Raw genomic sequence first — 12426 nt, 5'->3', positions numbered from 1 at the left:
TGGTCAGCCATGAGAGGAGACAGCTGACAGGCAGTGCTGCCTCTCCAGGAGTCAGCATGGTGGAGCCCCTGGATAGCAGCTGAGCTACAGAATGTGCAGATTTCCTTTTCCTCCCTTTTGACACAGGGACTCTATGTAGACCAGGCTGTCCATGAACTTACAGAGATCTGCCTGCCTGCTTCGCAGGTACTCAGATGAAAGGCAGTCACCCCCACACCCAGTGAATGCAGACATCTTGGTGTTGAAGGAACCATGAGTGCTCGGCCTGGGTTTTGTATCACATGCCAGTTTAAAGTTGTCTAGGATAAACAGACTAGACCCTGGTCCCTCTCTTCCATAGGAGAGGAGGACGTGTGGTTGTGAGTTCTGGGTACCCTTCACACAAGCACGGACCCCTGCCTGCCAGCATCTCCTGCCCAGGAGATGCAGGAAGTCCACAGACTACCACCATGAGTGTGAACACACACATTCTCTCTCTCTCTCTCTCTCTCTCTCTCTCTCTCTCTCACACACACACACACACACACACACACACACACACAGAGCTGGGGACCATGATGGCCACAGAAATAAAGGAGAGACACAGTATCACCTAGCAGTCAGTGCAGTTCAAGAGACAATCACAAAAACACCACCACTTTTAGCTATGACAACATGAGACATTTGGCAGCGTCCATAGAAATAGCCTTCCTCACCCCAAGCCATCACAGAGGGTCCACAAAGTCCTTTCTCTTTGGTCCAGTCCAAGAAGCTGGGGGAGGAAGACGGGGTCGACCAGGTAAGAAAAGGCTGCAGAAGCAATCACACCAACTGCTTAGTGCTGCTGTCCATCTAGCACGGCTGAGGACGCCGCAGCCTCAAACCTCCTGGGTGAGGGTGGGCTATGAGGGGCCCGGCTGTGAGAGACACCGGGTGATGCCACTCAAGGCAATGGGAACAGCAACTCCCATGCTCCAACCACAGCCAGGACACCTTATCCTCCTGCCTCTGAGGCCCTGGTCATGGGATTGTGGTCCTTTGGCCGCTTTATTCTGTACCAAACCCTCGGTCCAACACACTAACACGGAATCCCTGCCAACCTCAAAGAAGCCTAGTCAGGGAAGAACAGTCCATGCAGCTGCTGATGTCCATCATGGCACCGGCAGGCTGAGACCAGGGCTCGGCTCCGGACAGCCTTCTTCCTCTGCTCCGGCTTTTAGCATCTAGACTGTTCCAGGGAGCTAGACCTTCCTCCCTTTCCCCCAGCTCCCCACAAGGCTCCAGCCAGGGACCCGACCCAGAGGCTGTTGTGAGGTCTGCTCTAGCACTGGCTAGGAAACAGGAGCAGGTTTCTGAAAAGGGGCCATGAGGCCAGAGGCGCACTGTCTTCGTCCAGGCGGGGGGCTCCTCCAGTGTGGCCGGACGCCGCTTCTCGGGGCCAGGCGCAGCTGTTCTTTGCAGTGGCTCAGTTACTGTACAGGTGCAGGGCCGCCCGTCGCAGCTGCTTGGCTGATTGCTCTCGTCCTTCAGGGATCCAAAACTTCTGATTCTCTGTTTACATTCGAGAGCCTCTCTCCTGAAGAATCTGAAAGTGGATGGGGGAAGACAGAGTCAGTTAAATAACTGCTGAGGAAGCCAAGGGCCCATGGGTTAGGATTGGGGTGCAGCTCAGACCCCTGAGCTGTACTCAACCTGGGCAAGGCTGGGACTACAGCTCCAGCATGGCTGCAGGGATTTAAGTCATGGCTCAGCTGATGACAGTGAACGGTTTAAAAATGATTTAAAACTCCCGTAGTTGCTTCCTCTGGCCCCAGCGGACAGCACACAACCTGCTGTCGGCCCATGTATGTAGCAAGTCAGGCTTGGAGCCTCCACCTCGTTGGTACCTGAGTGCAATGGGTTCTCTTGCCAAATACAGATGGCCCAGAGGGCTCTGTGCTGTTGGCCCAAAGTTTTCCAAGTTAAAGAAAGCGGTTCACAGTCAGCTCACACTCAGGCTCTTCACAAGTGTGTAGTGTGTGTCTGTAGGGCACTGTGTGGGAAGAGAAGAGAGGAATGGACCATCAAGGAGCAAGGCAGCCATGCCTTGCCATCCTGACAGGATACAGATCTGCCCTTGCCCAGGCTCGGCTCCCAGCAGTTTTACAAGTCCTGTGGAACTGACTGCTTCTGTGCGTGGCCGTGTGTGCGTGTGTGCGTGTGTGTGTGTGCACGCACGCGCGGCTGGAGTGTAAATTGTGCTTCTTCCTGTATCACTCTTCACCTCATCTTGCTTCCCCTTTGACACAAGGCCTCTCACTGAAGCTGGAGCTCACCAGTTTGGCTATGCCCGCCATCTCCCTAGACCCAACAAATCCTGAGTTAAATCCAGCATCTATGAGAGTATGATGAGAGGAAGCTCGTAGCTGCAGAAGGAGTGGAAGAAACCCAGCAGCAGCTTGGCAGAGCTGGAGAGAGGCAGGGCACAGAGGAGGTAGAGGACAGCCTGGGGAAGCAGTATCCTACCTTGGCCTTTTCGCTTGGCTCTATGACGATGCCATTGGTAGAATTATTTAGTTCTCTGGAGACAACACAGAGGAATTCTGCCTGGTCTTCGTTTCCATAGTTATAGGAGGAGCCAATGCTGATTAACTGAAGGAACACAAAGATGGCGACAGTGCTGCAACCGTACAGACAGGACCTAAAACACTCACGGACCAAGCCCGGCGTGCTCGTGCACACCTTTCCTCCCAGCGCCTGGGATGCAGAGCTAAGCAGATCTCTGAGGTTGAGGTTACCCTGATTGATCTGTACAGTTGCAGGGAAGTCAGGGTTATTTAGGGAGAACCTGTCTCCAAAAAAAAAACAAAAACAAAAACAAAAACAAAAAAACCCCAAAACACTACCTCTCCCCCAAACCAACTAACCAAACCCAAACCCAAACCCAAACCAAACCAAACCAAACCAAACCAAACCAAACCAAACCAAACCCACTTCCGTGCCACAGAACTGGACTTTGTAACTTTATCTTTCAAAGAATAAGCATTCTCTGAGGCAACCATGGTCCGGGGGATTAAATGGATTCCAATTCTGGGGAAGAATCCAATCACGGAGAAGAAAGGTCTGAGACCCACCCTCTTCCCCTCCCAAAGGCATCAGGAGCTGCCTGCGTTGACACGAGGTAGGGTGATCAAGTGAGCGCTCCTCAGCCCCCTGCTCCCACTCCCACTTTCTCTATGCGAGAGGCTGGAACAGAGGCTTGCAAGTACCAAGCAAACACTCTGTAGCCACCGAAATCCACAAGCCATGGTATTCTCAACCCTCTTGGAGAAACAAATCCAGCATTTAACTCAAAATTGGAAGTCTGCACATAGAGAAGCTTGGCAGACAGCAAGTGCAACCGCATAAGCACCCAAAGCCTCAGGCTGGGGCACTCCTGTTGCAAGACTGGAACTCTCCCCCCATTCCCCTTCCTCACTCACACTTGGAGGCATAAGACTAGACTTCATTCTCCCTTAGGACATTAGCAAAACCCATTCCAGGACCAGAGGCTCAGTTCATTGGCAGGACACTTGCCTGCTGCACTGGGATACCTAAGAGCGACATTGAAACTAGCTATCACCATCACAGAGAAAAGTCACCTAAATATTTTTACATATAATTTATAAAAACAACATCTGTTAGATTATGCATCTGGAAAAACAGCCATGACTCTAACTGCCGTGCAGCATTGGTCGACCACAGCTGATTGGGAATGGGGGACCCATGTGATGGGACTGACCCTGAGGGGAGACAGAGGGATCTCTCCCTCTAACTCTAAAGTAACAGCAGTTAGACAAGCTGGGCTTCTGTTCTCTAAGTGAACTTCTGGTGACAGTTCAGCTGGCTCTGCAGTTCCACATAAACACAGTCACCTCTAGACAAAACCATTCCTTTCATTCAAACTCCCCTTCTGCGGAGCTGAAGCAACAGATGGACAGGCTGCCATCTAACGGGAGAGAGTGGTAAAACCAAGATTCTCAGGGGCTTTATTTTCAAAAACCCCAATTCTAAGCACAAAGCCCTTGGCAGGAAGGGAAAGAGAATGCTGGGAAATGCCCCGGCACACTTGTATGCCTGATCCGCTCCCAGCACCCGCAGATGGTACAGCAGAATTATAAAGCCTCTGCTGAAGCCGGCCTTCCTCAGGACTAACAGAACGGTGTCAGCAGAGCACTTCCTGACAGGAATCTCTCTGAGGCAAAGAAAGGCAAAAGGAAGTGTTCCAGAGTCTTTGATGACCATAGGCACTGTCAAATTCAAATACTGGGTGTGAATCCAAAAGACATGGTCCTCTTCCGAACCCTTCACAGCATCACATGCCACCAAGCAAGGGATACACACCAAGGAGCTCTTTCCTAATTTTGCAATGAAAATGGGGTCACACACCACACACACACACACACACACACACACACACACACACACACACACACACACCCGTCCCCGGGCTACTGACTGGCTGGTTGTGGCTCCCTGGGATGAGGCGGTGGAGTTCCTTCTCTTTTAGCAATATACCTGTTCAAATTTCCAGCCATCAGACATGGTGGAGACCATCTGAGTGAGCTCTTCCTCTTGACACTGGAGGACTCGGTACACGTGCTTCACGGGGCCCTGTGACAACAGGCAGACTAGGTCAGCAGCATGTAGACCCCAGCAGGACCCCACCACCCACAGCTGCCTAGGGGTAGGTTCTCAGACCACCCCTACCTCACTCTCCACATCACCATGGGCTCTAGGAGAGTTCATCAGCTGCAAGAACAGAAAGAGGCCAAGGCACGAACCAGTGTGTGCAATAAACCTGGACTCCAGAGGGACAGATCATGTGACAACAGCAAAGTCACTTTTTACACATGATTTAGATGCTAAAATGCACAATGTAATTTTGGTGCTCCAGACTGAATATAAATGGCTATGGACATTACCTTTTGGAAAAACTTTTTATTTATGTGTATGTATGCATGTGGCATGTTTGTGGGTATCCATGGAGGCCAAAGGAAGTTGTGGGATCTGACCCCCCCAACCCTCCCCTGGAGCTGAAGTTACAGGTGGCTGTGAACCACTCAACACGAGTCCTTAGCCAGTCCAGAGGCACTCTTGCCACTGAGGCAGCTGCCCAGCCTCACTGTGCAGTCCTAGCTGTCCTGGAATTCATTGTGTAGCAGAGATTGGCCTTGAACTCAAGATTTATCTTCCTCTGCCTCCCAAGTGCTGGGACAGCGGCTGTACCATCATGCCTGGCAAGTGTGTCCAAAATGTCCTGGAATTCACTCTATATCCCAACCTGGTCTCACACTCCTGATTCTGCCCGGCTTCCATTTCCTATGTGTGGGGACTACGTACGGCATACCACCTGCCAGTGGGAACTGCATATTAATGTATTCTCACGTCAAGAAGAAAACACACGGTACAGACACTCATTAGTTTCCCTTTGCTAAGCTGCCAATGTTCAGCAGGACATCCCTGTCACAGAGGTGTGGGACAACAAGAAAGAACATTCACTTTTCCAGAAGTCTGCATTCCTGCCGAGCTTCCTGAGCGACTGTGGTGGGTGTGGCACACATCTGTAATCCGAGCACTCACAAGGCTGAAGCAGGGCATCGGGAGTCCAGGCCAGCTGGGGCTGGACAGAGGCTGCGAGCCCAAACACTAGGAAACAGAACCGTGCCAGGGTCCTTCCGGTCTGGGGATGCGGCTCAGCGGTGGAGTCACTGTCTAGCACTGTGAGGCCCTGGGTTCCAGCCAGACAAAGGCAAAACCATAAACCAAAGGGCAATGACTACTAATGCAGCTCTAGACAGAAAATGCCCTTCCTTGTAAACAAAGACAAATCCACTGACCATTCCTTTGGTTCTATTCATGTATTTGCCTATAACATTTGGAAACAATCAGGTTTTCATGATTTTTTTTTTTTTTCGGAGCTGGGGATTGAACCCAGGGCCTTGCGCTTCCTAGGCAAGCGCTCTACCACTGAGCTAAATCCCCAACCCCAGAAACAATCAGGTTTATATTACAAAATTCAGGGCATCCCAAAAAAATCTGTGATCTTGGCCAAAATAGGCAAAGTCCCTAGGATCTAAGCTGCTGTGGTTCCTTTTTTTTCTCTTCTAGAGTCAACCTATCTATGCTCCAAAAAGAACCAAGACTAACTAACAGACAGATAGACAGACAAACAAATATATACGAACAGGAAAGTATTTAGAAACCTGTCAAACATCAAAAGAGATAAGAGACCACGACAAACACGGGCTTAGGGCCCCCAGAATGCCTGTGACATATGACTGGCAGTGCATAAGTTCAAAGAGGTAACATCTAGGGTTGGGGATTTAGCTCAGTGGTAGAGCACTTGCCTAGCAAGCGCAAGGCCCTGGGTTCTGTCCTCAGCTCCGGAAAAAAAAAAAAGAGGTAACATCTAGAAATCTACACAGCCAACTGTATCTTAGAAGACGTTGACAAGGGAAGAGCACACCTTTCAATATTAATATCATCCCATCTCTCAGAGCGCTCTTCATGAAGAGGACAGATGGAAGATCAATCAAAATAAAAGGTCCGACCGACAGACCGACATTCCTGGAACAAGACAGCTTCCAACTGGGTATCGGTGCTCAAGCCTCAGAGCCTGCAGGACTAATCAGTTAATTGCTGCCATCAAACAGAAATCCTAGGATGCTCTCAAGGGATCAAGCCAAGAATGCAGAACACTCAGGCTCCATGATTTGGGCGGCTTCAGATTACACAATTCGGGGTACCATCAAAACTTCTACTAAGAACTCTTTTAATTTAGATTGTGGGAAACTGGGGATAAAGCTAGACTTCTGAAACCTCTGTTTCCTAAATACCTACCAGGTAAAGATGCCATGGGGATGTGAGAGGGCCAGGAGTAGAGAACACAGGGCCCTGTTTCCTATTTACCAAGTATAAATCTACTGTGGACATCAACAAGAAGCCTTCTAACACGGACAGAGAAGTCTCCCATCTTCACAAATTCCTAAGGGGAGTGGAGTGGCTAGGCAGCTGACTGCCTTTTCTTTAATGGAAAGACCCACCACTGTGTCACCATTGGTGGCTACAGCCTTTCCTACACAAAGAAAAAGTCTCTTCTTTCTTGCTAGACTCCAAAGTTCTTGAGAGCAAAGACCCTTTTCTGTTACAAAATCACAAGGGCTACAACACCACACACTGTAGGGCTCAGTACTGATGAATGACACAGGAAGAAGCTGAGTTTGCCCTACTGTCTGCCCTCCCCTTAAAGGAGGCATTTTGTTATCACATCTACTAAGTTAATACAAAAATCCAAAGTTGTGATAGACAGAACGAGGCTGTATGTCATTTTCTCCACAGCACCATGCAGAGGCTTCTGAGCGGCTGGCAGGCTGGAGAGCAGGTGTGAGTGAGACTGTGGGCTTTACACTGAGGGGGCCAGATGCTCCATCAGTAAGAACAAGCTTTCTGTGCCTGGCAATCCCAGCACTAGGGAAGCTGAGGCAGGAGAGTGCAAGACCTGGCTGGGCTGCAAGCAGAGGACAAATGTTGGCCTTAAAGTGGCCTGGGATCTGTCCACAGCTGGACAGTAACACTATCCTGCAGGGCTGGGGCTGCTCTGTTTCCTCTGCTACTCCTCAGTTCCCACACTGAAGCAGTCTAGCCCTCCAGCCCCGAGGAGAAGGCATCCTTTTTACATTGCAGACAGACAGACAGATAGCAGTCTGGACAGGTCTTGTCCTCGGCAGTTCCAGATGCCTTACTTGTGAAGTTCTGTTCTCGTTGTCCCGTATCCTTTCCTTAACCAGCCGCACGAGAGACGCGATATTGTAAAACTCTGCTTCTTCCAGCACACCTAGAAGACGGACCAGGCTGTGGTCAGAGGTGTGAGCCCTCAGGGAAACAGCAAGGCAAGCCTTGCCTTCCAAGCATTTTCCAAACATAAGTCTCATTTCCCCTTCAGTCTAGGAAACTTAAGAAAACTGGCTCAGTTCTTCAGGGCTTGCCCATAACCGCCTCATACGTTTACGCTACAGTGAATCAAACACAGGGTGTTCACCCTCCAGTCTCACCCCTCGGCTGGCTTCCTGCTAGACCTGCTCATTAGCTGTCCATGTGTCACCTAGTTCCTGGAACCTGCCACACTGGACAATTCCCCACCCTGCAATATTTTCCCTAAAAAGGGCAGGTTTTACATGTATAGGTACATGTATATAAACTTAAGAATTTAATAGGAGAATTATTTCTGTCGGAGTTGGACAGCAGCAGAATACTTACCTAGCAAGGTTTGATCCCCAACTAACAACAAAAGTGTGTGTGTGGGAGCAATCAGTGACTCCTCTCATGGTAAACAAAATTAAAGGTTTTAGATAGAATAATTATGGGATGTCTGCTTTTGCGCTAGGAAAAAATGCTCCAATGAACATGAGTACGATTTTGAATCTGAGAAGAGGATGTAGATAAACAATCAATATCAAATTTCCCGAGCTGTTAGGAGGATTACACCAAGGTCCTGTTTTTAGAGTAACAGAGAATTATTAAGGAATAAAAGTTGCAATTTAGCCTCAAACGGTTCAGAAATAAAACCTCTCAGGAGAATGAGGGAGGAGAGGTAGTGGGTGGAGATGCCTGGAAGGAGACAAAGTTCAATGATTATTTATTCTTGTCAGTTGTGGTGCTTTTAGTGCCTTTAATGCTAGCAGCAGCAGTGAGTCTGTGAGTTCAAGATTAGCCAGGCCCATACTGAGACTCAATCTCAGAAAAACAAACAAAACTGTGTATGTCTGCTCGTCAGTGCAGGGGAAAGGAGACGAACCTGGAGTTGGGAACAATTTGCTGTGGTCGACACTTTCCTTCTACCGTGTAAGCTCCAGGGAGAGAACTTGGGTTGTCAGACTTGGCGGGGAGAGCTCTGACCCGGTGAGCCACCTCACTGGCTCAACAAAGTTTCTTTTTATATTAAAGACATGAAGAGACTGTAAGAGGCTGGCGGTTAAGATAACAAGAGCATGGGATTTATTTCCTATTACTTATGTATGCATCTGAAATGATTTCTTTTTCACACAGGGTCTCTCAGTGTGTCCTGTGTGTGTCCAGGCTGTCCTGGAACTCACTCTAGCCTTGAACTCAGAGATCCACTTGCCTCTGCCTCCCCAGTGCTGGGATTACAGACATGGGCCACCACTACACTGTGTGATTTGTTTTGAATGGGCGAGGATGCACAGCTCCTCTTTCCTGACTAAGTGGAGCTGCTTTCAAGCCACTTCTCTGAGGAGGATTGCCAGGACAAGCTGTTCTATCCAGTGGTGAGGGTTCTAGATCAGGGGCCCTGCCTTTATGAAAGGACCCTGGATTTGCACTGGATGCCTCCAGAGACCAGGCCGGCCTTTTACACGGAGGGCTAGACCCACTTACCATCCCAATGCCCTACAAAGTAGATTGACAAGGAGCCAGAGACGTGCCTGCCACTGAGTTGGAGAGTGAATCAGGTCAGCTGCACGGCTTCACAGAGAAGCATGAGACTTAGGAAACGAGGCCAGGCGTTTATTAATATTATATTCACAAGTCCAAAGGAAATTGGAAAGATGAGAATGTCTGCCTGACAGAGATGTGGTGCCTCAGGCTACAGGCGCTCACTGCCAGCGAATAAAACACGTGTGAAAGAGGTCGGTGGCAGCCCTGCGGGTTTAAAAGCCTAAAGCTCGGATCTGCAAATCGGAGAAACCTGGCCCAGCACCGCGCCGTGCCACCGCTGACAGCGCCGGCACCGCCCTGGGCAGCTCCCTTCCAGGCTCTCACAAACCCGGGTTCACTGACTCTTACGCCTGCGCAGGCGCAGTGAGGATGAGGATCCCAAACAAAAACCGGAGGCTTCGAAACAGCTTTAGTCAACGTCAAGTTTGAAGCCAGCCGGGTGTCCTTACCTTCTTCTGCCAACTCCTTGGTAATGATGAGTTTTCCATGGCGGAGGTAGTTTAGGATAGGACCAAAGTAGGTAGGGTCTCTGTCAATCAGATACGCTCCAGTCTCATCCTGCCAATGGAGCACAGACAAGCACTATGAACCTTTCAGCAACATTTTCTAAGTAGCATTTCCCTAATCCGCCCGGGCACTCAGGCGACAGTCACTCTGTCAGCTAAAAAACATACATTTATTTATTTATTTATTTATTTATTTATTTATTTATTAGTTTATTTATTTATTTTTTACTGGTTTTGCTACAGTTTGCTTTTTTTTTTTTTTTAAAGATTTATTTTTTTTTTCCTTTTCTTTTTTTGGAGCTGGGGACCGAACCCAAGGCCTTGCGCTTGCTAGGCAAGCGCTCTACCACTGAGCTAAATCCCCAACCCCTTCAAGATTTATTTAATGTATATGAGTGCACTGTAGCTGTCTTCAGACAACACCTGAAGAAGACATCGGATCCCATTACAGATGGTTGGGAGCCACCATGTGGTTGCTGGGAATTGAACCCAGGACCTCCGGAAGAGTAGTCAGCGCTTTAAACCATTGAGCCATCCCTCCAGCCCAGTTTGCTTATTTTAAGCTATTGGCCAGAGGCTGGCTTTAAGATCATTTCGGGTCAGGTGTCCTAGAGGCACAGTCATCCCCACTGCCGGGCCTTTATTTACTGGGTAGACCCACAATCTTTTCACATTCTTCTGTAGGATACCAGCTACAGGGGATGTGGGAAATTCCATAGCTGTGTTAAACATTCTGACTTCTTCATTGCCCCTGGACTACATTCCTAATTCTGAGAAAACCTCCATTCTATTGGCAGCTCTCGTGAGCCCAAGGCCAACATCAGTGGGAGTCCAAACTGCCAGCTGCACTCTCACACACCCTAGCTCTGTGCCCAGAGGAAGCGTGGTACTGCCAGGACTTGGCTCAGAGCAACTTTAATCTTACTCATCGTTACAGTAAAAGGAACAAGAAACTGGCTTGTGTGGCCATAAGAAAGACTTAGGGTATATAAAAATAGTTCCCTATAAACAGGAGTTCTGGAATCTCTTTAGTTAGGAGGGTTGGTGAGGTTCCCATCAATTTGGTATCAGAGGACAGATGACACTGAATGTTTATGCAAGTCTGCTAACCTCGGGAGTGCTTTATGGCATGGGAAGCGGTGTAAGCCACTGCAAAGGATGAGTTTGAGAGTCAGAGGTGAACTTGCAAAAGTTACAGTTCAAGCTGGAAATAAACAACGTCTTGCCACTGCTCAACCCTGTGTTTGACTCTACACTCGCTGGGTCCTAACCGATCCGCTTATCTTTCCAAGGAATGCATTTACTTCCAAACATGTACCGAAACGGTGATTGTTACCGCACACAAGGTCTGGGACCGGGACTTTATCACCACCACAGGATGTATCACCACCACAAGCACTTCCTGCACCCTTTAGTAGTGGACGCTATCATTAAACCCCAAGTTTAATTCCACTTTGCACAGGGACGGAACGGGACCAGAGTCCTCGGAAAGTGACAAAGATGTGGTCATTCACCCTGACCCAGTTCTGAATGCCTCTAGCACCAGCAGCGGGGGACCGTACGGGACCCAAAGAAAAACTCATGCAGATTTGAGAAAGGGGGGATCCTCAGGAGGGGCAGAGAATGTGAGAGAATGTACGAAGGGGGCTCCCGTGGGTGCAGGTAGACAACTCCAGGAAGGAGCAGCTGAGAAAACAGTGGGGTGCAAAGGGAAGCTGGAGTGTGTCTGAAGATGGGGGGGGAGAACGGGGATGGGAGTTCATTCTGTGGTGGTCGGTGCTAACTCGGGGGGGGGGGGGAGTGGACTAAAGTCCGGGTTTGCAGGACCCGCCGGAGGGAAACGTGTCCCAGAAATCGGAACACCAGCCTAGAATGGGTCCCAACGCCCGGGGGCGCGCCCGAGGGCGGGGCGCACCTTGTCCGAGTCCAGCTCCGGGTCCTCCTGGCAGCACAGGCGGCAGAGGAAGGACTTGGGCTCCCGGCCTAGGGTCTGTCTGGTGGTCACGAAGTAGGTACCGCCCACGTTGAGACGGACCCAGCGGGCTGCCCCGCCGCCCCCCGTCCGCTCCGGAGGTCCGGGGCCGGGCTCCAGTGTCTGCGCGACGGCAGCAGGCTGACGGCCGTGTCCCCGGGGTGTGGGGCCGGCAGGGCGTGGGCTGGGAGGTCCCCGGCCCGAGCCGCCCCCATCGCCCACCACACTCCCGCCACCCCCTCCCAGCCCCGCCATTGCCGGGTCCAGCTGCAGCTCCGCCATCTTGGGCCGCCGCTGCCCGCCCGCCGCCGGGCCGGCCCATTCCTCGGCAGGGAGAGCCGGGCCAGCCCATCGGCGGGGGTGGGGCAGGGGGTAAGGGACGGGAGCGCCCACAACTAGCAGAGACCCTGACGGCGCAGGCGCTGCGCCCGCCTTTTAAGGCGGGACTTCCTGAACGCCACCCCCATGCTCACTGGGTGATATCTGAAATAAGAC

At 50.5% G+C, this 12426-nt stretch overlaps 1 protein-coding gene across 1 annotated transcript; it reads right to left on the bottom strand.

Annotated features, from left to right (window-relative positions):
* Positions 1–588: 588 nt before the first annotated feature.
* Positions 589–12227, bottom strand: Kctd2 (potassium channel tetramerization domain containing 2). Its single transcript, NM_001427653.1, has 6 exons — positions 11875–12227; positions 9903–10011; positions 7743–7834; positions 4516–4611; positions 2485–2610; positions 589–1564 (listed from the first exon to the last, which is right to left on the bottom strand). Exons 1-6 carry the CDS (start codon positions 12211–12213, stop codon positions 1535–1537), a joined length of 792 nt encoding a protein of 263 aa, NP_001414582.1. The 5' UTR covers positions 12214–12227; the 3' UTR covers positions 589–1534.
* Between the last annotated feature and the right edge of the window lie 199 nt (positions 12228–12426).

Source organism: Rattus norvegicus, chromosome 10 (genome assembly GCF_021556685.1).
Source record: "Rattus norvegicus strain SHRSP/BbbUtx chromosome 10, alternate assembly SHRSP_T2T, whole genome shotgun sequence".
In the NCBI taxonomy this organism is placed as follows: domain Eukaryota; kingdom Metazoa; phylum Chordata; class Mammalia; order Rodentia; family Muridae; genus Rattus; species Rattus norvegicus.
This window is presented reverse-complemented; position numbering and strand designations above follow the sequence as displayed.